This window comes from Chroicocephalus ridibundus, chromosome 3, assembly GCF_963924245.1.
Source record: "Chroicocephalus ridibundus chromosome 3, bChrRid1.1, whole genome shotgun sequence".
Taxonomy (NCBI): Eukaryota; Metazoa; Chordata; class Aves; order Charadriiformes; family Laridae; genus Chroicocephalus; species Chroicocephalus ridibundus.
The window spans coordinates 105,256,999-105,283,193 of NC_086286.1; the positions used below are offsets into that span (position 1 = coordinate 105,256,999).

A 26,195-nucleotide genomic window follows, 5' to 3' on the forward strand; every position below is an offset into this window, starting at 1 on the left:
TTTAGTAATCAGAAGAGGTATGTGTAGTTTTCTTGTGTGACCTTACCTAATCACTTAAGACAGCATCTGATTTCTTATCTATAAAGTGAGAATCACAGAATCACAGAATGGTAGGGGTTGGAAGGGACCTTCGGACATCATCTAGTCCAACCCCCCTGCCAGAGCAGGGTCACCCAGAGCAGGTTGCACAGGAACGTGTCCAGGCATTTTTTTAATATCTCCAGAGAAGAAGACTCCACAGTCTCTCTGGGCAGCCTGTTCCAGTACTCTGTCACCCTCAAAGTACAGAAGTTTTTCCTCATGTTAAGATGGAATTTCCTGTGTTCCAGTTTGTGCCCAGGCACAACTGAAAAGAGTTTGGCCCCACCCTCTTGACACCTGCCCTTTAGATATTTATAAGCATTGATGAAACCCCCTCTCAGTCTTCTCTTCTCCAGGCTAAACAGACCCGGGTCTCTCAGCCTTTCCTCATAAGAGAGGTGCTCCAGTCCCTTGATCATGTTGGTAGCCCTCTGCCGGACTCTCTCCAGCAGTTCCCCGTCCTTCTTGAACTGGGGAGCCCAGAACTGGACACAGTACTCCAGATGTGCCTCACCAGCACAGAGTAGAGGGGGAGGATGACCTCCCTCGACCTGCTGGCCGCGCTCTTTTTAATGCACCCCAGGATGCCATTGGCCACCTTGGCCACAAGGGCACATTGCTGCCTCATGGTCAGCTTGTTGCCCACCAGGACTCCCAGGTGTCTGTCTTCAGAGCTGCTTTCCAGGTCAGCCTGTAGGTCAGCCCCTAACCTATGCTTGCCCTTGTCTGTCCAGCTCCCTCTGTGTGGTGGCACAGCCTCCTAGTAAGAATCACAGTAAACCTCTGCCTCACTGGATATTTCAAGAATAGCAGCACAAAGGACATAAGATCCCCTGGTAGTATGGTGATGATGACAAGTAAGGATCCAAAAGGGAAAGTTAAAAGGAAGCAGTGAACTAAGCTGTGACTTTTTATCTGTCAACAAAACCATCTATCATATAAGCTAAACAAAGGCAACATGGGATTTCAAAGAAGGATTTTTATTTATTTATAATTTCAAACATAGGGCAGAGTTTCAGTGGATAGTTATAAGTATCTTTTTTGTATATGTTTTTGGACTATTGACCAAAGATATTGCTGGGAAGTTAAGTCCTTTGCTAAAATAAATTCCTAGAGAAAATGACATATAATTCACTGCAAGACAGATTTACAAAATCATCTGGGGGCTTTGGACATCCAGTTTCAAAGAATTTTAATTTGGAATTGGAAATTATTATTTAATTGAGCTTCCCTTGGACAGAGTGCCTCATACAGCTTTAAAAAAATCTCACTTTAAATGTTCCAGCTCTTAAGAAAGGAAGAACATGGTCCTGCAAATGCAAAATTGGTGTTTATCTGTGCTGCTGTCCACACATCAGTTGAGTTGTGATGTGTGATTTAGCCAGGCAGTTATTACCCTGTTGGTCTTCAATTGCAAGTGACAAATGGACACTGTGATTACAAGCGAGCTGAAAATGTTCAGTGTCTTGCCTTGCAAAAAACACTGGTGTTTAAGAGACCTTGAAAGAACGTGGATGCTATGTCACTTGGAAAAGTCAATTAAATCTGTAAATGTAAATCTACTTCAGGTCACTGGAATGGCTTCACAGAAGTTTATCACATTTTGTGATACATTGTCATTCCTAGATGACAGCACTCCTGTATCATTGCACCTGTATCAGCTAAGCCTCATGAAGTTCCAGGACAGATTCCCTCTCAGAAACTGGCTGAGAGAAAAAAGCATTTTATCCCAGTGGTCCTTGATGCAAGACTGCAATATTTTATGAGCACTCTGTAGACATTTCTGCTTAAGCCCAGAATTTTCACTCAGCTGACAGTGACTGTGGTTTTCAGTCTGACATTCTTCAAGCATTTGCTTACCCTCCAGATCTTCAGACATTTTTTATTTATTGCCTTGTGTGTGATTCTTCAGTTAATATGTCAGTTCCTCATCCTAGAGGATGTTATGTATGCTTCATCCTGGACTCTGAAGTGAGTTCAGTTTAAAGAACAGATTAAAAATTACCAAACTGTAGTTTAAGAAGGAAATTGTATAGAGACTTATCAATATTCCTTCGCTGTCTCAGTAAGTATTGAGTCTTCAACAAGATTTTTCAGAGTTGTAAAATAAAAATCCATCTTCAGAATGTTAAATAATTTGCCTCAAATGCTTTCCTTCTTTTCATGCTATGTATAGCTTAGACATAGTAAATTCTTGAGTATCAGCCGCCTTTATTCATATTTCACTGCCTTTGCAGCACAAAAGACTATGAGTTTTGGTAGGGCTTTTGACATAGATGAGGACTACAGGCACTGCTTGCCTGCAGCATTGTTGCTGGCTTCTGACATACTAACTACCTACTGCTGCTACTTTAAAACATTGTCATTAATAAACATTTCTGTAATAGCAGGAGGTGGATCTGATCTATGTTAAATAACTATTTTAAACATATTATCCAAACATATATGATTCATATCACTTATCACTCAGAAATTGGAAGAAGATTTTTTGGTATCATACTTCTAAATTTCAGTTACTGAAGTGTTGAGTGGATCCTGCCGCAACTGAAGTCAGTGTGGATTGTGGTTAAACATATAACACTAGGCTGGAAAAATCAGACCATAGTTATCAAAATAGTTAAAATTTTAGTATTTTTAATTTATTCTCTGTATTTAAAGTGTTAATCTGTAAAGTGGGGATAATAGCAACGATTCTTGCTTTAATGTAATTTTGTGAAAATATATTAATTAATAGTCATGTAATATCCTGATAATACATGTACTGTCATAAAAAAACCCCCACACAAATTATATCTTGAACAGTGCCTGAGTAATTTGAAGCTAATAGGGCCTAGAAGCTCATCTTAAACAATTAGATTTTTTTTTTTTAAAACAAAGGTATATGTACTGAAAGAATAAGTAGTGACTGTCCCCTATATCGTTTAAAGTAAATGTCCTATCCAAAGCCAGAGTATGATCATCAGATTACAGACTAAGGCCTTCAACAAGTGCAAGGTCCTGCACCTGGGCTGTTGCAGTCCCAAGCACAAATACAGGCTGGGCAGAGAATGGATTGAGAGCAGCCCTGAGGAGAAGGATCTCGGGGGTGTTGGTTGTTGAGAAGCTCAACGTGAGGCAGCAATGTGTGCTTGCAGCCCAGAAGGCCAACCGTATCCTGGACTGCGTCAAAAGAAGTGTGTCCAGCAGGTCAAGGGAGGTGGCTCTGCTCCTCTGCTCCAGCCTTATGAGACCGCACCTGGAGTAGTACGACCAGGTCTGGGGCCCCCAACAAAAGAAGGACATGGACCTGTTGGAGTGTGTCCAGAGGAGGGCCACGAAGATGGTCAGAGGGTTGGAGCTCCTCTCCTACAAAGACAGTTTGAGAGAGTTGGCATTGTTCAGCCTGGAAAAGAGATGACCTTATAGCAGCCTTCCAGTACTTAAAGGGGGCCTACAGGAAAGATGGGGAGGGACTCTTTATCAGCAAGTGGAGCGACAGGACAAGGGGTAACGGTTTTAAACTGAAAGAGGGTACATTTAGGTTAGATATTAGGAAGACATTCTCTGCTTTGAGGGTGGTGAAACACTGGAACAGGTTGTCTGTAAAATTCTTTTCAGCCTAATGAAGTTGGGGTTTTTTTGTTTGTTTTGTTTTTTTGATATGTTGTTTTCAATTATTTTCTAAGTACCTGACAAGCAAACAGAAAATCCCAGGCATATTGCCATGGGGGGGCTATGATGGTAAACATGTTTTATCAGCCATACTTAAAATTTTATATATACATAGATATCTATTGCAACCAGAGTAGTAGACTTCCTCCACTTTTTGGTCAGGTCAGTGAAAGAGAAATATGCACATTAATGTGGATTTCCAAGACAGTGTTAACCATCATGGAATTGTAAAATTTGGTAATCTGTGAGCACAGCCTCTTTCTCACGTGTGGGGTCCTTTCTGTACTGCCCTTTGTTGAACTAGTCCTTGTACTTTAAGGAATTAACTACTCATGTAGTCCTGCTCACCATACCTAGTTTGTCCCAATCCTCACACTCATTCTGGTCAAAATACCTCTGCCAAGCTGGTCTTGCTGTCCTCCCCAACCTTTCTGTCTGATCTCCATCCTTGTTCCACCCCTCCCTACAAATCACAGTCTACTTTTAGTGCTTCTTCGGTAGGCAATGTAAGATAGCTCTTTATCTAGCTCTTGTCAGTCTTTCTCTCCCTTCTAGCTTCCCATTTCAATTTCCCGTGCTTCCTCTTTGCAGTGTCTCCCCTAATTCACTATCCTCCTTCTTCCTTGTTTCAGTCCATGATCTTCTCTTTCTCTCTCTCTCTCTCTCACTAGTCAATTCCAATTGATTTTATATGTTTTACTTTTCAGTTTCTTTCCCTGAATCATACATATGGTTTCTTTGCATTAAATTTCATTCTGAACATAATCTCAGTATCCGATACATTCATCTTTTTGATGCCGCTTCTAATAGACTACCAGGTCCTTCTTTTTCTCTTGTTTCCATCACTGGCTCTTATCTTCCACTCCCTCCCTTCCTACTTCTGATCTCATTGCATAGTTTGTCACGACTGCTCTTCCCATGGGCTCCTAAACCCAGTACTTTTGTGTCAAATATTCTTTCTCTCTTTACTCGGTTACAGCCTTCCTACCCAGTCAAACACGGCTCATAGCTTTATTTTCACACTTGAACCTCTTCCTTTAACTTTCACAATGTCAGATGACCGCAGAGCTTTACAAAGATATCTCAGTTCCCAGATCTCTTCCCAATTTTCTCCAACCCCATGCAACCGCTGCCACTCACTCAGAGACACTTGGGTGGCAGGAAAAGTAAGCAGTAATAACAGTAGTTTGCAGTGATGGTTCAAAGCAGCAGATATACAGGAGTCATCAAGGTAGCTGGGGAAGAAGAATATGTATTTCTATAGGGGATTTGCAATATAGCCTTTTGCAATAATAGACTTAAGTATATTTGCCAAAGTGATGTTGAAGTTAATTCTGAGTGATATTGCTGTTTTGTGATCCTCTTGTTTTCTTGTATCAGTTTCTTCTTCTTAGTTCAAAAGATTTTTTTGCTTGATTTTTTTTTTTTTTCTGAATACCACTTAGTTCACTGGAGAGTTTAAACTATGCCTTTGGGCTCTGGGCACTGTTAATTGTTACAACATAAGCAACAACTATGACTGATAGATTTCCCCTGTGGCCCCCCCATGAAGTATTCAGTATTTCGATATCATTCTGTGTAATTCAGCAGCCTAAATGTCTCATATTTCATGCCACTTGAAAGATGACCTCTTTAGAGGTTCATATATACTATAGATTGTTAAAATGAACCACATTTTAAAAGATGACAATAAGTTCCCTGGTAATCAGAACACAAACTGCAACCTGTTGTGCTCAAAATCTTTTTATGGGTAAAAACCCCATGCTTTATATGTCTAGCAAGGAATTTACTGTTAGTATAACTGAAATTTTATCAGTTTAAAAAAAGAATTACTAGTCCAGATTAAATGGTTATAGGAAAAAAAAAAGAAAAAAAAGAAAAAAGAATAATAAAGGAAAGCTACTATACAGAAAACCAGTATGGTTATAATTGCTGTACACACAATTCCCATTGTCTAACCTTTTCCCTGCTGCTACAGTCATGCTTCCATTGCTCCCTGGGAACCCAAGATCAATGGCTTCAGTTTGGTGTTGCTGTTTTGGGGGAGATAATGCAAGTCATCAGCAGCTAGAGTCCTTCAACAGGAAGAATGTGATATCGATGATTTTTTCCTCACTCTAGGATCAAACAAAAATTATGATTATTTTTGTTTGCTAAGACATTTTTACACTCTGCTCTTGGTAAAGTTCAAGTTACACATGGTTCTACTATATATAGTCTACTTTAAACCTACCTGACCGGAAGAAAAAAAAATCAGTTAAAGTGAAAACATAGCTGCAGGCAGGTCAAAAAAGGCTGACGTGACACCAGCCTGACAAACCTTGGTCTTGAGGACTTGTAAACTCAGTACAAAGTCTTTGACCTGTTACTAGCAAAGGCAATACTGTATTACTGGGCTACAGGGTTGCATATCACGTGGCAAGTATTTTTTGTTTAGAATTGCAGTACTCAGGACATCAATTTGGAGTTTTGTCTGAATGGCATATTGTGTTTAGGACTCACATGCTGTTCTTAAGGTCTCCTAGGATATTTTTAATTATATAGTGCTTATGAGGTTACTGAAGATGACTTCAGTGGCCTTAACCACTAGTCTTTTGGTCTTAAACAGCTTGGGTTGCAATAATATCATTTTTTTCTTTAATAAGTTGAAAAGAAAATTAAAGCCATATTTATTGTGCTTCTTTAAATGTCAAATCTCTTTCTAAATTTAAAGAGTATTTCAGTAATTAAATTCATTTAGTTAGGCGTGTAACTGAATGTCACTGTGCTTATAAGGAATACAGAACATGACCCCAAACAATTGTTTTACTGGACCATTCTAGCTTATTGATTTTCATCCTGTTTTTTTTTTTTTCCTTTTTGATTCATTTTTTTTGAAATATTTCCCCAAGTGAAAGAATGTATGAAAATGACATTTCTAGTAGAAATAGCATTGCTTATCTGAGAACTATAATTCTTTAGTAGAATCTCAACAGATGCCAACGTTTTTCAGCATCTTTAATGTAGGACCTAATTGTGATGCTTTTGTTGGGTGGCATTTCTTAGAAATACTGACTTTGATGTACTGTGACATCAAAGTCGCGAATCTAGACATTTAAAGGAAGCATCTTGGTTAGAATTCTGATCGACTCTATGATGTCTCCATAGTCAGTGAACAGAAACATCCATCTTTGGGTAGTAATTGATATCATAGGTGCACCTTAGGGTGATGAAATACACATACAAAAAAAAAAAGTGAGCTAGATATGGAACGCTGAAAGAAGGAAATCAGGGATATGTGCAAGAAACAAATAATATGAAAAATATTTATAGGTGTAAAACAAACTCTGTAATTATGTACTTGTGAAATAAAGCCCCAACTTCTACGGTATAATTGTCTATATAAAATTATATGGCTATCATAGTAGACCTAAGACACATTTAAGTATGATGTAGAGAGTTAGTATTGTAGCAGCAGTTACAGTCTCAATGTCCTTGGTGCTGATGTTTAGTTATCAGTGGAATTCAACACTGTCTTCCCTGCGAAGAATGCTCATAGGCTTACTTTAATGGTGGATGTTCAGCCAGGTTTTATTTTCTGCAAGCCGTCATCCTACCACGCTTCTTCTGAAAAGATATTAATCTCTGTAATCTTGACATGGTGCAGTGCTGCAAATACGCAGTGACTTGTACATCAATATGGAGTCAAGGTAATTGTTTAATATTGCATTTATCCAGTGATAAATGATTGCGTGAAACAAACAGATTTGTGTTGTCACACTGTCTTGTACTTTTGCTTGACTTGGATCCAGTCTGGGTAATCAGGTTCCATCCTTACATACAGGTATTGCAACTGTGTTTTATTACTCAGTTTTTGAAAGAATTATAAATTTTGTACTTTTTTTACTTCCTCAGCACATGTCTAAACATATCATCTATCTATCACAAGTTCTTGAGGACCACACTGGTCAGGAAAATCTCTCTGTGAACAGTATTTGTAGCAGTAGCATTTAAAGTTTAGCAAGGTTTATTTTAATTTCAAAACTTATATTTAAAAAAGTGCATTCTATCTTACTTCAGATGTAATGTAAATTCAACATCTAAGAAGCTGCACTCACCTAAGTTACATTCTTTTGCTAAAAAATTAATACAATTGCCATGGGGCAAATTTCCTTGGGGAAACAAGTACATAAAAAATATGTAAATTTTACTCAGAAAAAAATGCATCTGGTGAATCAGTCTGTTGTATTTTGTCATGTGACTTTTTAACATACTTGGCAAAAAGTTTGATTTTTGACTTAGATGTCTAAGTGTACCAGATCTTTTATTAAAACTATTCATAACTAGTTTTGTATATTATGTAGCTCAAAGAACAGTTTCATGTTTATAAATTTATCAAATTTGAAGTAGGCTGTTTACTAAGTGTGAGTGAACATACTGAACAATCTGTGTACTTCCCGATTGCAGCTTCCTCATGTGCAATAACAAACTGGTTTGTGATTATAAACTATGTTTGTGAACTTCATGGTATTTCTGCTTAAGAAGTCTGAATCTTCACTGAGGATTCCAGAAGTAATGTAAAGCATTCTGTACTAATTTTATTGGTATTCAAAGTTTGCACATGTCATAAATAATATGAACTTTGTATATAGTGTTTTATGTGTTTTTAGTAATGTCCCCTTTCTTGGCGTTTAGCTCCCTATTGCAGCTTAAACCCTATCTTGAGGAACGGTGGAATTGTAAATAAAACAGGTGGTCCCGCTGGAAGTAAAGTTCGCTATTACTGCAAACCTGGGTATAGAATGATTGGCCACAACAATGCGACATGTAGGCGGCACCAAAATGGCATGTATCAGTGGGATTCTCCTGTGCCGATCTGCCAAGGTAAGATGGTGTTTTCTTGTTGAGTATGCTTCTATAATTTCCTTGTAAAGAATAGTTTACAAAACAAAGATACGGCATTGTCAATACCGCTGTGTGCCGAGAGACACATTGACGTCGTGAATTTATCCAAATGCATATTGGATTGTGTACTTAATGTGTGTAGAGCTGAAGTATTAAGAAATAGATTCATGCAGTCAAATACAGACCAAACGAAAAATACATTTTCAGTACTTTTTTATTTAGTAAAATACGTATCTCTAAATAGTCCACAGTTCATACTATTGTTGTATTACAGAACATTTTTTAAAAATGCTTTAGTTTTCAGGCACTAATCTGATTATTTTAGAAAATCACTATATGAGTAGTGCTTTAAAGACATAATTTGTAACTTCTGCTTTTTGGTGTATCTTGGAGTTAGCCACAGTCTACTTTAGCTTGTTCCAGACATCCCTTAAGAGTAGTTACTATTTGTCAAACGTTTATAATTTTATCTGTGTGAAAAGCCACACACAAACTACAGAGAAGACAAGTACCATAAAGTAGTACAAACAGTTAAACGCAGTTAGGTTTAGTTAAAAATGCTTTTTCACACATTATTCAGTAAACAGTGGAGACTAAGGAGTTGTATGTCAGATAAGATCAGGAATGTGGGGGAGAGGGGAAAGACTGCAAATTCTATCCATATCATGTATCACCTATTCTAACATATTATCATTTGTGTCTGCTTCTAGTTTGCTGTGTTTATAGGAAGAAATGGTAGTAACATCCATATTTAAGACTTTCTGGAACTTCTTTGATTAAAACCTATGTTTAGTTGTTTTTAACTTTGAAGACATCAGCAGCAGTGCTTCATGTCTTCTTCAAGACAAGTATTTTGCTTAAGGTTCCATCAAGGATGATGCAAATATTTCTAAAAACAACATAAGACGGAAGTTCTATTTTGCACCTTAAAAAAAAAAAAAAAAAAAGGTCAACTGAGATTTGGCATAATGCTTACTCTTCTGTTGAGGGTGTATTATTTGCAAGAAAAATAAAAAGCTGCAGAAATTTGCCTGCAGTTGAAGAACATCGAGTACAGTTCACATTTTTTATACAGAGTGATTTGGTAGCTAAGTATTTCTTCAGTGTGAGCATTTTCATGCCTAGACGGGCCATGTAGCTATACCCCTACCGGTCCAGGGAGAAGATCAGGCTGCCAGTGTGCCACAAGCAGAATCTATGTACCTGTGCTTCCAGACTCCAGGATGTCTTCTAATCCCATATGCCATAATGTGTTAAGGTATATGATGCTGTTTGACCTTTCTGAAGGTCACCAAGTTATGGAAGAATCTGCATGTGGGCTAGGCATGAGGTAGGTTTAGGGACAAGGGTTGCTTTTGAACTTACTTGGAATGCATTTTAGGTGCAGTAGCTGGTGCTGGTGTAGGAACTGAAAGCTCAGAGACATTTTGCAGTGAAGAACCTGTAATGATGACTGGGCTTACAGCTTGGTGGGAAGATCAGGAAAGTGGAGGATGCGATATTGTTCAATGTTAAGACTAAATTTAAACATCTGTATGCGATGTTTAGTGTGATGTTCGTTAATATACTTAAACATAGAAGTCTAGTGTCCTATCCTCCATCTACCAGTCCAGACATATTTTACCTGCCCTCCTTATACCAGTTCAGAAAGGCACAAGCTCCTATTGTATATCCACTAGACTTTTGAGATGTCTTGGAAGGCTAGGAATGTCTGAGGTAGCTGTAGACAATGGGAAAAGGAAACAAGTCAAGCCCTATCTGCCTAAACTCTGATGTAGTTAATCTAGTCAATACTGTCAGTGAAACTTTGGGAGCAAATTTGCTGGCTAGCTAGTAGGTGTCTTTTTTAAAAAGGCACTGAAATTTTGGCATCTTACTCTGGAGCTCAGGTACTTTGAGTGTGTGAGGATAGAGACAATAATCCTTGTGTGCTTGTTAGGCTGGAGGAGGTGGGGTCTGCAGGTTTGGGGTGGAGCAGAGCCAACTTTCTGTTCAGTGAGAGGCTCTTGTTTATACCTGTTGCTGTGGCAGCCAGGGTCAGCTGACTCGGTTGTTTACCCTGTGGAGGGGCTGCACCTGTGGGGAGGAGCGGACAGGACAGGTGACCCAAACTGACCAGTTGGGTGTTCCACCCCATCTGCTGTGCTCAGTATAAGAGCTGACAGATCAAAGGAGTCAGGGTGGTTCTTCTTCAATGACTCTCTTTCTTCAATGACTCTCTTTCTTCAATGACTCTCTTTTTTCAATGACTGACGCTGAAGAAGACCCTGTCAGCTCATCTGCCTTTTGATCCCAGCATGTTCCAGTTCCCATTTGTCACTGAGTCTAATCTAGAACTTTCCCAGTGCCTGCCAGTGACATCTCCCTGTGAGCTTAATAAGGATTTGTATATATTTGTATATATTTCATTATTTCCTTTTTTTATTTTATGATTAATATTTTATTAAAGTAGTTTAATTTTCTATAAACTCATAACTCTCTTTATCTCTCTTCTTCCTCTCCTTGGAGCGAGAGTTGGGGGAGAGCATCTGTCGTCATTGGCCAACCCGGCCCAAACCATGACATGAGGCCATGAACTTTAGGAGCCTCTAGGTCATACTTTTCTCCAGAATTTAAGACCTCATGATTCCTCAGCTGTCAGGAATTATATGCAAATTTACCCCATATCTTTCTGCTGCTTATCGGTGATGGTAACGTGCTAGCAATGGCAGAGACGGGCTTGCCAATTTGCCATTCTAAGTTTGAAAGCTATATCTAAACGTAATGAGGTGTGTGAGAAATTCTGAATAATAAGGAGAACAGTTCTTTGAAGAATTTAATTAAGAGCAGAATGGAATCATTCCCAGAAAGTGGGAGGGAAAATGTGCAGATACATGCAGGACTTGACATGAGGTCCCAGGACTTGATCATGGATAACCAGGGGACAAAGAGTCCCAGAAAGTAATAAATTCTAAACAAAAATTAAGCAGACTCAAGAAAGTCATAAAACACTTCAGACACTCTATCTATCCTTGTTATTTTATCACTATGTGCAAGAAATAGCTGTTGAAATTTTAGCAATGCAGCTAATAACGAAGGTTATTCCAGGACCATAACTGGGTTCCGTGTCTGCCCTGGGGTAGAAGACTGATTAAATTTTTATAGGGAACTGGCTTGAAAGCATCCATTTGCAGTTTGCCCAAGAGCCATGAGTCTGGAATCACCAAACTGCTTCTTCATAAAATTAGCTGTTTTGTGCGTTTGAGCATGGAATTAAACTTGGGCCTTTAACCTTTCTGATAAATGTTATTATGCAAAAAACGTCCCTCTTAGCACGCAGTCTTAAAATAAAAGCACGAGGTAGGTAACACAGTTAAGGAATTCCAACTCCCAGTTTCCTCTTATATTCTAAACTTATGATTGTATTTCAAAATATAAAACAGTAAGAGAAGTATAGTACTTGAGACTAAAAAAACCCAGAAGTTTGGGGGGGAACAATCTTTTAATATGCTAAAACTAGCTCCAAAGAGGAATGAAATAATTATCTATGTCCTTTCTAGATAGAGGAATTACAGCTAAATTTACTTCAACAGGATCTTAAGTTAGACTTTATTTTTTTCTTCTTTTCTCAGAAGCTAGTGAAACGGAGGAATAGATTGCCTGTAGAGAATGTGGAATCTTCATCATTGGAGGTCTTTCAGGAACAAATTAGAAAAACCTTGGTCAAGTATAGTTTTGCTTGTGATAGGAGAATAAACTAGGTGACCATTCATGACCCTTTTTTATATCCACAGCCCTAGACCACACAGCTGTTTCCGGTTTCCTTGTTATTTCTGTATGTATCCAAGTCTGAGAATTAGGGTTTCTGTGGTGTGGCTCTCCCTGATGTTTCCGGTTGGATATCACAGGCATAAGCCATTTGGCATGTTTTTTATTACAAATCCCACTTTTAGAGGCTTCTGTTTTGCTACCTTTAATTTTAGGGTATTTAAATGCTTTTCTCAGCACTTTGTTCAATGCCAGAGGCAGGTCACTAAACAATAAATGCTTGTTCATAAAATTTAGGGATTTTCCAGTGTATGGAAATAAACTCAATGTCTGATTCTAATGCAGTCTCCAGCTGCTTTTCTGTATGAAGTGAATTTGCATGCTTTAAATCCAGTTAAATCTAGTTGGCAGCTGGTCACAAGTGACATTCTCCAGGGCTCAGTATTGGGGCCTGTTCTGTTTAAAGTCTTAATCAATGATCTGGACGAGGGGATCAAGTGCAGCCTCAGTAAGTTTGCAGAGTTGGGTGTAAATGTTGATCTGTTTGAGGGTAGGAAGGCTCTACAGAGAGATCTGGACAGGTTGGATCGATGGGACAAGGCCAATGGCATGAGGTTCAACAAGGCCAAGTGCTGGGTCCTGCGCTTGGGTCACAACACCCCCATGCAATGATAGAGACCTGGGGCAGAGTGGCTGGAGAGCTGCCCGGCAGAAAAGGACCTGGGGCTGTTGGTCGACAGCCGGCTGAATATGAGCGAGCAGCGTGCCCAAGTGGCCAAGGCGGCCAGTAGCTTCAAGGCTTGTATCAGAAATAGTGTGACTAAACTGCTAAACAACTAAACTGCTAAACAACTGATAACAACTAAAGTTGCTTCTCAGTTTCTAGGTATTTAAAGGCTTTTGAACTTGCGTTGATTACCTGTTCTTTGGAAGAAGTATGTTTTTCTGCTGTGCAAGATAATAGAAAAAATTAGGATTGGGTTATGTACTTCTCACACTCTGAATGTATATCTCCCAGATGAAACCTGGCAGTCTCATCTAATCATTGACCTAAGAAGCATGTTGACAATTTGTCAAGTTAGATTTCCTGACACCATTCTTTATCATTTTACAATTATATGGGAAGCTGGGAGCTTCAAAATACTTGGATGTGGGACAGCAGTGATGTTGTTCCCACTATCCAAAGATGATATGCCATTTCAGTCTGTTTACTTCAGGTTAACTTTACTTCAAACATCAAAGTACTTGCTAATTAGTGAAACTCGCTGTGCTGGTATGTTTTGTTTGGACACTACTGTTCTAAAAGCCATTAGCAGCCTTAAGAAATTACTAGCAGCAGGAATATTTCTTTCCAATCCCAGTTTCTGGGGGAGAAGCAAACAATAAGCAAACAGATAAACTGTAACAGGAACAAAGCTGAATGCCAAAACTGATTTTATGGTTAGTAGCTAAAGCAGCAATAAGAATAACCTCACAATGTAGCAGTACAAGATTCAGCAGCAGCTAAGGAAAGAAGAGAGACATTAGAGGACTGAGGTACAACACTAAGAATAAAAGTGTGACAGTAAGCATAGATTTTGAGGTGCTTTAGTATGCTGGACATTGCATCAGACCTGGCAAAACGGATAGGCCCACCTGGGTGTGACCTGGGCATTGTACCTCTTTTATTCCTTAAACCAACTTGCACATAAGAGCTATTCAGTCTTGAACTTCTCAGTAGTTTCTAGAAAAATTATTGCTAGAGATTAAGAGCAAATGCAAACAGAAGTATTTGCTTCTAACGTGAACTAAACAAATCTGGTTTTTAGTTTGTTTTCAAATGACATAATAAATTCTTCTTGCCCCGTAGAAAGCACTAAATAATTTGAAATTTATTCATGTTTGAAGTATTTAGAGGGAACTAGAATAAGATCCACCTGTATGTGCAGACGTACACATACATGGATGGGTGGATAGAATGATAGTTATGAATTTTGGTTTTATACAATTAAATGTATGCACACTTAACACAGAGATTGTTGTTTTGATATCAGAAAGGAGACCTGAAAAAGAAGGTGACAAGGAGTTAAATCTTAAGCCAGCTACGTTCTACATCAAGCATTCAGACACATTGCCACAAGGCAGAAGGGAACTGAGAGGCTTGTAAGGACAGGGAGGAACATAGTGCACAGCTCTGGAGACACTGAGACGTTTCACAGTAAGCATGACTGGAAATGGAGAATGCATAGGCGTTTTTATGATGTAGTAAAACAGAGTGACAGTTTAATTTTCTGTCAGTTCAGCATGCAAACAAACATTCTGTAAATTTAAAATTCTGCTTATGTGATAGAGAGTCAGAGTTGATTCTAGTTGTAGGTAAAGGACTAAATTGGTTATTAAGAGCATAGATAGAACATTGAACCAGATGTAGCTCTGCTGCCTATTTTGAGCACACCAGAGCCCTGAAAAGCCATCGCTCCTGCTGTGGTCATCATAAAAAGACTGCTCCAGAAGCAGCAGAACTTGTTTTTATCCTCGCCTTCTCCACTTTCTCTAACACAATTAGAAGTGGTAAGCATCAGTTGCCAGAACCCTTTCCTTATCACCTCTCTCTTCCTTCTCTGTCCCACTACTGCTCCTTCTAGTGGCAGGAGTCTCAGCCCTTACCCACCGAGAGAGAAATACTCAATTTTGAGAAGACAAGAGCAGCACTGGTTAGGGTGCAAAAAGGGCCAAAAAGTTGTGTTACAAGGGAAGCAGCTTATTTCAGAACATTCCTACAGTTCTACTTCTATTAGCAATTTGACAGATTCCAGATAGAAGCAAACGACTGAAATGAACTAACCATTCATCTTTTTATAATGCTTACCTCACTTCATTACAATAATATGCAAAATGCTGTGTTGTATTTAATTTAAATGCATCAAATGTGACAACTTGGGAATACTGGAAACAAATTTGCGAGTTGTGTTTATGGTAGCATGACAACGTGTTGTGAAATTAATCACTTATATTGAATTGGGTAAATGAGAATAAAAATTAGATTTTTTAAAAAATAACTGTTTTCACCTCTGTTTAACAGATTTCAGACAAAGACTGTCATTTCTTCTTTTGAAATATATTGACTTTATTAAAATAATAAAACTTCACAGCGTCAAGGGGAAAGGAACAAATACCCAAAGGACCTTTTAACTGTTGAAACATTGAATTGCTTCTTACAATTGACTGTATATATGGAAAAGACATTTTCATTTGCAAAACTCCACTCTTTATTGGTAAATATTTAGAAATGAAAGCTTCAAAGCTGTATTTTATTCAGTGTATTTACTGAAAAGCAATAAACTGGATGCCAAACTCAAAGCAGGTAGTGATTCTATACATATATTGGTTTATATGAACTCTGTAAATAGATTCATTGTAATAATATGATAGGTTCTCTGCTCCAATGTACCATTTTGCAGAAAATAATATCCTTTCAGAGAAAATAATACTATGACTTTCCCTTCAGAAGTTCCAAGGGGCAAATATAAAATCTTTACCAGAATTACTGGCTTATTCAAGCACCTAGAGTTAATATCTGTGCATAAATAACTATTTTAAAATAAAGCATAGCATTAAAAGAAATTTTAAAAAGGATACTGAAGAGTTGCCTTTCTTCTTTTCATTATCAAAATCAAGGGAGCTGAGAAGTCAGATGGCAGAAAGCAGTCCTGCCTTGGAGACCTTTCCTAAAAGTGACTAAAATAGATATTTTTGTAATTATACTGTGCCCTAAAATTGGATATTATGAGATACTGTTAAATGAACTGAGCTCCTGTAAAAATAAATAAATAAATAAGCAAAAAACCTAAATGCTACTCAAACTTCACTAAGTTGACAGGAAATTAAACTTTGTGAGCTTGAAAGAATAACTGCTCGTCTGGAGAGAAATTCTGAAAGAGGAAAAAAAAAGGGGAAAATAGTTCAGTAAGTAATTTCCTTCATGATATGGAAAATGAGTAAGGCTGAGTTCACATAATATTTAACATTCTGAAGTGAATTAGTCAAGTATGTAAATAAGTGTTTAAATATCTGAATAATGTCCTTAACTTCAGTGGAACTCTTCCCTGTCTAGTCATATATTTAGATGCTTTTCTCATCAGACAAAAAATGTTAAATTGAATTCTTAAATAACGTTGTTTTTTATGCATAGAACAAACAAATATGAAGTTTTGTTTATAGTAGTGCAGGAAAGAAAGAAGCCCTGAGAGAATGGAAACAGACTATTAGAAAGCATTTAAGAATTTTCCAGTTCATTGCTTCTTGGACCAAATCATTTTGGACACTTCCTTGATTTTTCCCCTAGCAAATAAACCATTGCCCTTAGCCTATATTGAAATTTCTGTCTCTACAATGATTGGATTAAACAAAATAATGATATATGAAAAGTTTGTCTATATTAGATGCACTTTAAAGCATTTGTTATTATTTTAAATACCGTTACATGTATCAGAATGTTTTAAATATGATTGAAAATTAATTTCAGTTGTTATGCATGTGATATGTCAAAATTACTAATCTATGTTTCTCATTTCAGTGGTGGGACAATATTTTTAAATAATACATGAGAAAATGCCAATTCTTTATCTTTTTCTTTCCTTTCTTTTCAGCTGTTTCTTGTGGTATTCCTGAATCCCCTGGGAATGGTTCGGTTATAGGTAATGAATTCACTTTGGGCAGTAGATTGATATATGAATGTAATGAGGGCTTCAAGCTAGAATCTAGTCAACAGGCAACAGCAGTGTGTCAAGAAGATGGATTATGGAGCAACAAAGGGAGGCCACCTGTTTGCAAATGTAAGTGGGCATGTATTTCTTAGGTGTATTTACCTTGAACTTTCTCAGGAAAATCTTCCCTGGTGATGTTTAGGATGTATGTATACATATCCCATGAACGGGCCATTCAGGAACATATAATAATTTAGCATTTAGTAAAGTAGAAGAGGACTATAAACTCGTTTAATTAAAAACCCCCTTGTTTAACTTCTTTTTTCCTTTTCTAAAAATGTATTCAGTTTCAAAAAGAATCCCGAATCCCATTACTTCTAAAACCAGAAGTGCGAAGTTAAAATGCTTGACAATAGTAAAGTCAATATTTTCAAAATGGATTCAGAGGCAGGCATGCTTTGCTTTACCCAAGATTTCTCACTTGCAAAGTGCAGAAAATCTTCGGCAATCCGCAAAACAACCTTTATGGTATTACTGCTGTAAGGAGAAATGTATTTAGTCTCCAGAGATAAAACATCTCAGACTTGATGAGCACAAACACAGCACAGAAAGGTAAATGGTAAATAAATTAATTTATTTTATCCCCGGATCTGTTAAAATGAAGGTTGAAATCAGTGCAGTTTGTTTTGCAAAATATCTCTGATAATATAATGCCTGAGGCAGATGTTTGGAACTCCTTTCTTTTCATTAGAAGTATTTACATCAGATTTGAACCATGAGAAATATGATTTGTGCTGGTCATACAGCAAGACACAGATGGATCCTGGACAGTAGGCTATTGAATTTAATTACGTGAAATACAAATCAACCGATACCTATTAAGAAAGCTTAACTGAATGACAAATACGCAACTTGCTTCGGTTATTCTACATAGAGATCTCAGCACATCATGAAGGGAACTAGCGATGTCTATCTGTATGCTATTTAAAGCCTTTATCAGACAATCATTTAAGTCAGGCCAATTTAAATCAGGTCTCTTTAGAGAGTGACCATATAGTAGTAACTTTACATATGAACACACAACACTGTGCAAAGTATGCAAAATCCTTCTTCTGAAACTTGTAAATTAGTACATTACTGTCAGTCAGAGAAGTGAGTGTGATATACAGTTCCAAAAAACATCCTATCCAAAAGGTGTAGATATATCCAAGAAATATGAATAAATCAAACAACTTTGATGTCAAACTGTACATGAGCACTGGTTTTTGCATGATTTTTTCCTTACTGTATGCCACATAAACTGCCCCAGTAACTTTTACACCAACTAATATCATTTGGATAATGCTCAAACAGAAAGGAAAGGATATATAGGCATGATTACAAATTTAAGGTTTTAAGTTGCAACTATACTTAGCTGAGAAACACTGTTTTACTTATCATCAGCATTTTTACACACTTGTAAAGTAGTCTTGTGAAAAGTCATAAGTTTCCATCTTTCTAAGATTATAAAACAAACAAACCAACGTAAAACAATCTTACAGGATTTTTTTTTTGTCTATTCCCTTTAATTAGATATGATTTGAATTTTTTCTGCTACTATGGAAATACAGATGCTGATTCTTGCAGTGACAAGTTAAAAAGGGAAAAGAACACAAATGAAATTTCCTTCCTCTCTTTTGGATGATATATTCTCTTGCTATTATTATATAAAATTGCATCATTATAGCATAATTATTACATTTTGTTTGTGACTAATTAGTCAACATTATTCTTCTTATTGTTTGGCGCCTCACTTTCTTCAGAATATATATCATCGTGTGTAGAGAAATAAGGTCTTTCAAAGCAGAGACTGAAAGATTCAAACAGAAAGGAACATCCATCAATGCAAAATTTATATGTGTTCGTCCCTAAATTCAGTCCAGAGGCACACTTGGATATCTAAGTTATTTACTGAGTAGAGAGATTCATGCTTGGAATAGTATCTGTCATTATTTTTTAAAGAAACAAAATCATCTAAAGATGTTGGTGAGGGTCAGTCCATTCGTCTGAGACACTTCTTTTGTTTTTACACTTTTTATTTGTATTTTTAAATACGTTTCACCACATGCTTGTTTTCCTGGGTATCTTTCTCCTGTGAATTTCCTCTGATTTAGAAATCTAGATTTTTCAGTGTTCTAGAAGTGATTTTCCTTTTTCATCTTGTACAGTGTTTTTTGGCTTGGGTACAAAATTTCAAAACTGATAGAAATGAGAAAAGAAGTAGTATACATTCTTTCCTGAACATCCTTGTGACTCGGACTGTCTCTTTACATTTCATGTGCTAAAGATGACAGATAAGGATAGTTATTTTTTTGTGAGTCACTAAATATATTTTCTTAGGCGCTTTGATTTTGTAGACACTTGACACTGACTGTTCACGAAATACAAATACTGATCTAAATCTTGGTTCTCCCTCCACAGCAATTGAATTTAGTAGTTGCTGTTGTTAAAGTCTGTTCATAGCTTGAATGTGTTGTTCACTTTTTCTCTAAAACAGTTGTTTTAGACCATTCTTAAGAATTGAAAGAACTAGAAAAAATGAATTGTGTCTCGCTGTGTCAGTAGTAGAAAATGCATGATGTGATAAGAGGAAACTACTGAAAAAAGCGTATGAGATCTGAATCAGTGAAGGAGGTCATACTAACCCTCTTCTGAAGCAAAAGAGAACTTCTTTCTCTGTTTAGTATGTATACTTTAATGCTATTAGAGAGTTTGCATTTTCTTGTTCCGAAATTCATGTTCCATGAAAAGAAATCTCAGTAACGAGTTTGCTTTTACAAACAGTTCATTCCAGTACTAGAAAATTCTGCTAGTTTGAGGTGTGGTACAGTCCCAGTGTTTGCACTAAGGAGAGTTTAAGTATGTATTATACTTTTAGAAGAACTAGGGTGAACATTAACACACAATTCTTTTACAAGTCCATCACTTTTTTCATGACAAAGCAACACAAAAAGAAATGTTCTCTGGGACAGCAGGAAACTTTTTTTAATACAGGCTTTTTTGCATACTAGAAAATGACTAATGCAAATTCTTAAGGATATTATAATTCTGATTATTATTAATGCCCAATTTTAGTTTTGCTAGATATGTAGTAAAAAGAAGTACAGACACTTGATGACTTGAAATTAATGGAAATATAACCTTTTTTGTTCCATAGGAAATCTGCAGGCCTAAAGCTACTTCAAAAAAGTATGCGGAAAAGAGCATTAAAGTAGGATCTAGTTAATGCAAAGCAGAACTTTCAGTTCTGTGCACTGTGTTTTTTTGACCAGATCTAGGGAACTGATTTAAAATATTGTGCCAGAAGGTGAACTAATTATGGCAACAAATATTATAATTTACTTCCATGTTTCTCTTCACAAGATCAGAAGACTGAATGTCTTCTACTTATTGAAAGATCATGATGTCAGGGTTTTTTTCTGATTATGCTGGGGTACCCTACCAGTTCTCTAAAGCAAAGTACCATAACTTGTAAAACAAGAATTTAAAGGTATACAATATTATACGGTATTTCTATATAAGTACACATAAAATGTACCCATATAGGTTATAATCCATGTGTGTTGGTGCTGAGATCTGGACCAGTATATGTTTGTTAACAAAAGTACTGCAGAAATAGGATAACTTGTTAGCCTCTGTTCTTACTTGCTTTCCTTGTCATAGAAGTAAGTGGATGCATAACCTAGGAAATTGACTTTGTGGTTAATTAACTTTTTTAACATTTTAATTGCCTGGGATGGTTCTTGTAACTGCGTAACTTTATTGCTCTTTTCCATTGTCCCTTTAATATGCTCATTCAAAGATTTAAATCAGATCCTTCATTGGTTTATGCTAATTTCTCTAATATCAAACATTTTAAAAAAAAGCTAATGTTACCTTTGCATAATCTGCATATTGCAGATTTCACTGTAGATATTTTTGGAAGCTATGGAGTGCTGAGATATAACTGTGATGGTTCAGACATTGATTTTTATCTAGAAATTAATTAGAAAATAATCAGAAATATGTTTGTACAACGTCTAGTTATAGAACTATGAATCATAAGTAGTTTTGGAATAAAGTACCAGTTGTATTATAAATGCAAAATGGAATTTGTTAATATAAACAGACAAAGATTCACCACCAGCTCATCATAGATATTGTGCAATTGCTGGAGTTTTTATTAGATAGAACATTAGCTAGGACAACTTTTTTGCCTCAGTCTTCACTGGCAAGTGCTCTAGCCGCACCACCCAAGTCACAGAAGGCAAAGGGAGGGACTGTGAGAATGAGGAACTGCCCACAGTAGAAGACCAGGTTAGAAACCATGTTAAGAACCTGAAGGTGCACAAGTCCATGGGACCCGATGATATACATCCATGGGTCCTAAGGGACTGGAGGATGAAGTTGCTAAGCCACTATCCATCATATTTGAGAAGTCATGGCAGTCTGGTGAAGTTCCTGACGACTGGAAAAGGGGAAACATAACTCCCATTTTTAAAAAGGGAAAAAAGGCTGATCTGGGGAACTACAGGCCAGTCAGTCTCACCTCTGTGCCCGGGCAAGATCACAGAGCAGATCTTCCTGGAAACTCTGCTAAGGCACGTGAAAAATAAGGAGGTGATTGGTGACAGCCAACGTGGCTTCACTAAGGCAAAATTGTGCCTGACAAATTTGGTGGCCTTCTATGATGGTGTTACAGCATTGATGGATAACGGGAGAGCAACTGACACCATCTACCTGGACTTGTGCAAGGCATTTGACACTGTCCTGCGTGACATCCTTGTCTCTAAATTGGAGAGACATGGATTTGACAGATGGACCGCTCAGTGGATAAGGAATTGGCTGGATGGCTGCACTCAAAGAGTTGCAGTCAATAGCTCAATGTCCAAGTGGGACGAGTGGTGTTCCCTGGGCGTTGGTACTGGCACCAGTGCAGTTGAATATCTTTGTTGGTGACATGGATAGTGGGATTGAGTGCACACTCAGCAAGTTTGCTTATGACACCAAGCTGTGTGGTGCAGTCGACATGCTGGAGGGAAGGGAAGGGATGCCATCCAGAAGGACCTGGTCAGGCATGAGAGGTGGGCCTGTGTTCAAAAGAACCACGGCCAGCAGATCGAGGGATGTGACTCTGCTCCTCTGCTCCACTCTCAGGAGACCCCACCTGGAGTACCGCGTCCAGGTCTGGGGCCCCCAACATAAGAAAGACATGGACCTGTTCGAGAGGGTCCAGAGGAAGGCCGCAAAGATGATCAGAGGGTTGGAGCGCCTCTCCTATGAAGACAGTTTGACTGAGTTGGGGTTGTTAAGCTTGGAGAAGCGGAGGCTCCAGGGAGACCTTATAGCAGCCTTCCAGTACCTAAAGGAGGCCTACAGGAAAGAGGGGGAAGGACACTTTATCAGGGAGTGTAGCGATAGGATGAGGGGTAATGGTTTTAAACTGAAAGAGGGGAGATTCAGATCAGATATTAGGAAGAAATTCTTTACTGTGAGGGTGGTGAGACACTGGAACAGGTTGCCCAGAGAAGTTGTGGATGCCCCTTCCCTGGAAGTGTTCAAGGCCAGGTTGGATGGGGCTTTGTTCTATGATTCAGAACATGATACCAAATAATTCTCCTAACATTTTCTTTGGTAAATCCTGAGGTCAGTAAGTAGTTCTTGGAGCATTTTTTCAAGGTTTGGTATGTAACATGGAGTACTTATTAAGGGTTAGTACTTACCAGTGAACTGTAGTAAAACCATTAATTAGTTTAGGCATTTTAGGTTAGTCCAGATACATTAGACTTATAACAGATTGACTTGACATAGCTGACTGGATTGACAGACTGTTATCGAATACCGTACGATCCTTTTGTTTATCTAATTTGAGGTCTTGAAGCCATTCCCAGTTAAATATATTGAACGACAACAAGTACTTGGTTTTTTTGCTCTGAGGCTTTTTTTCTACTAGCATATTGAAATTATCAACTTGCTCAAGTGGTCGTATTTTGTTCTTAGGTCTTTATTCTTAGATCCTGTGTTGTCTGGGATTATTTGGTTTCCTACTGTCTTCTTATTTTACTAATACTTATGAATTTAAACCACACTAGTCTCTCAAACATAATACATGACTTGACCTTAATCTTGCTTTTTTTTAAGCTAATAGTGAATTTAGTCAAAAGTGTGTATTTGAACAATATAGTTATAATTTTTGCATTATAAGTTCAAAATACAGTAATACAAAAATTCCCTTTCCCTTTCTTTGTGGTTGTTAAGTACCTGCTGAAGAATGGCAACCAAGTATCAGATGCCATTACACTTGCAAATAATAATAGCAAGTTTCTGTAATTGAGATTTTTTTCCATCACGTGCATTGTACTTGACTTTTTTTTTCTCTTGAAACAATAACTATATTCAGAGTCACAAAATTCAAGATATTTTTGGAATAGCATGAGATGTACTTTTTTTGTTGTTGTTGTTTATGTAACAATAAGGGAAGAAAGCAAAGGCTTGTAGTCAAAAGAACAACTCAGTAAAAGGGAAGAGTCAGTCTTCTGGTATTCAGATCCTGGGAAAATATTGGTAGTGCAATGTGTTTGTTGACCAGAAGAGCAAGTAAATAACAAAATTATGAAGAATGAATCATTATGAACAGTTAAAACTAAATGGTGAGCACATTACTGCACAAATTCTTGTTAGATTTTAGTTGCTGTAGTTGCAAAAATTATGTTTTTTTGGTCATTGCCACTGTTCATATAGTAAATGTTTTCACAGTATCACAGAATGGCAGGGGTTGGAAGGGACCTCTGGAGATCATGTAGTCCAACCCCCCTGCCAGAGCAGGGTCACCTAGAGCAGGTTGCACAGGAACGCGTCCAGGCGGGTTTTGAATGTCTCCAGAGACGGAGACTCCACAGTCTCTCTGGGCAGCCTGTTCCAGTGCTCTGCCACCCTCAGGGTAAAGAAGTTCCTTCTCATGTTTAGGTGGAACTTCCTATGTAGTGGACATTTTGCTCATGTCTTGAGTAGCAAATATACCTGGGCTTATAGAACAACTCAATTTTGGGTCTTTTTTATGGTAGGTATATCTCATTATGAATTCCCTGCTTTTGAGACTATTCAGAATTATCCATACAAGGAGATTGTCACGTCATTAAAATGTGTAATCTTAATCATAATTTCAAACAACAGTTATGTTTTCTGACCTATACTTTATGTAAAGCAATATTATTCATACATTTCTGTATAAAAAATACCTGGAGAGAAGAGAGAACATCTTCACATGTGTGAGAAGTTGAGATTATCCCTTAAGAAGTTTCATCTATGTAAATGACAATTAAAATAGTGCCCAGCCCATAATTTGCAAGAGGGGAGACCATGAGAGTCAAACTGATGCACTCATTCATAAACCATGTGCACAAAATCAAGCATCTGTTAATGGTCTTTTTTTATTTCTTGAAGGATTGGGAAAATAATAAATCAAAATCAGTCCCTGTAAAATTAAAATTTTTTTAAGCATCAGTTTTAGTTGATTACATCAACACAGTCTAGAAGTGTATTCTGTGCTCAGTAACATCTTCAGTTAGAAAGTGTACAGTAATGTATCAGAATCTGATAGTTGTTTGTAAAGTGTGCTTGCAACAAGATTCTAAGTATTTAGATAAAGAAAGAACAAATTACATACTATCATCATCAGTATGGAGAGGAAAAATCTATGTGGCTTATTTACATATTCTGAAATAGCTGAGTCTCTTATCTCTAAGTATCTTGAGATATCCCCTGTGGTTAAAACTAAAATTTTTAATATTAGACTAAATAAGAAGCTTGCTTTCATCTCTGAAAGAACTAATAAAAGTATTGTTTGAAAGGAAAAGTGATAAAAATGTTAAATTTGAGGGGTATTAAGTACCTGTTTAGAATTTTTTTTCGTCTTCTGACAGACCTATATCATTTTCACTCCAAGGTGTTAAGTGAAGTGCTTTAATATGGTTATTCTATTTAAGAACAAATAAGAAAAAAAATGTTCCTTGGTTAATAATATATAATCTTTGAGTAGCTATGAAACACAGCTTAGTATCAGTGTCAAATTAAATTAAATTAGGAAGTAGGAAGTCCTCCGTTAACCTGGGAAACTGTCCATAACTAGTTAGAATATTGTTTTAAAGGCCAAAGTAAAGAACTATTACATTTCAAAGTGACTGTATGCTGGCACTCCTTCCTAAGATATACTGAAAAAAATCTAAGAAAATAACCTTTAACCTTATAACCTGTCATGCATAAGTTCTTCAGGTGATTTCACCTTCATAAATTCTTACACATCTTCACTGATATGCTATAGTACCAGCTCTTTATTTCTTAGATGGTAGAACTTACCATGGGTAAAATAACTACTGGAAAACATTGAAGTATAATTCTAGCATTATCAAACGTATTCTGAACAGTGGTGAAAATTGAGATAGCAGCTCTGTGGAAAAGGACTTGAGGGTACTGGTGGATGAAAAGCTGGACATGAGCCAACAATGTGCACTCGCAGCCTAGAAAGCCAGTTGCATCCTGGGTTGCGTCAAAAGAACTGTGAATAGTAGATTGAGAGAGGTGATTCTTCCCCTCTACTCTGCTCTCCTGAGACCCCACCTGGAGTACTGCGTCCAGCTGTGGAGCCCTCAGCACAGGAAAGACATGGACCTGTTGGAGCGGGTCCAGAGGAGGGCCATAAAGATGATCCGAGGGCTGGAGCACCTCTCCTATGAAGACAGTTTGAGAGAATTGTGGTTGTTCAGCCTGGAGAAGAGAAAGCTCCAGGGAGACCTTATAGCACCCTTCCAGTACCTGAAGGGGGCCTACAGAAAAGGCGGGGAGGGGCTGTTTGCAAGGGCATGTAGTGATAGGACAAGGGGCAATGGTTTTAAACTGGAAGAGGGTAGGTTTAGATTAGACATTAGGGAGAAGCTCTTTACAATGAGGTTGGTGAGGCACTGGCACAGGTTGCCCAGAGAGGTGGTGGAGGCCCCATCCCTGGAGACATTCAAGGCCAGGCTTGATGAGGCTCTGAGCAACCTGATCTAGTTGAAGATGCTCCTGCTTACTGCAGGGGGGTTGGACTAGATGACCTTTAAAGGTCCCTTCCAACCCAGCACATTCTATGAT

At 37.6% G+C, this 26,195-nt stretch overlaps 1 protein-coding gene across 2 annotated transcripts in view; it reads left to right on the top strand.

Moving 5' to 3' along the window:
- CSMD1 (CUB and Sushi multiple domains 1) overlaps window positions 1-26,195 on the top strand; it is a 1,197,532-nt gene that overhangs the window by 1,094,738 nt on the left and 76,599 nt on the right. For both annotated transcript variants that reach the window (XM_063330346.1, XM_063330347.1), the window contains exons 49-50: window positions 8,407-8,595; window positions 16,992-17,177. In XM_063330346.1, the coding sequence (XP_063186416.1) occupies window positions 8,407-8,595; window positions 16,992-17,177 (375 nt within the window). The remainder of the gene's footprint in view (window positions 1-8,406; window positions 8,596-16,991; window positions 17,178-26,195) is intronic.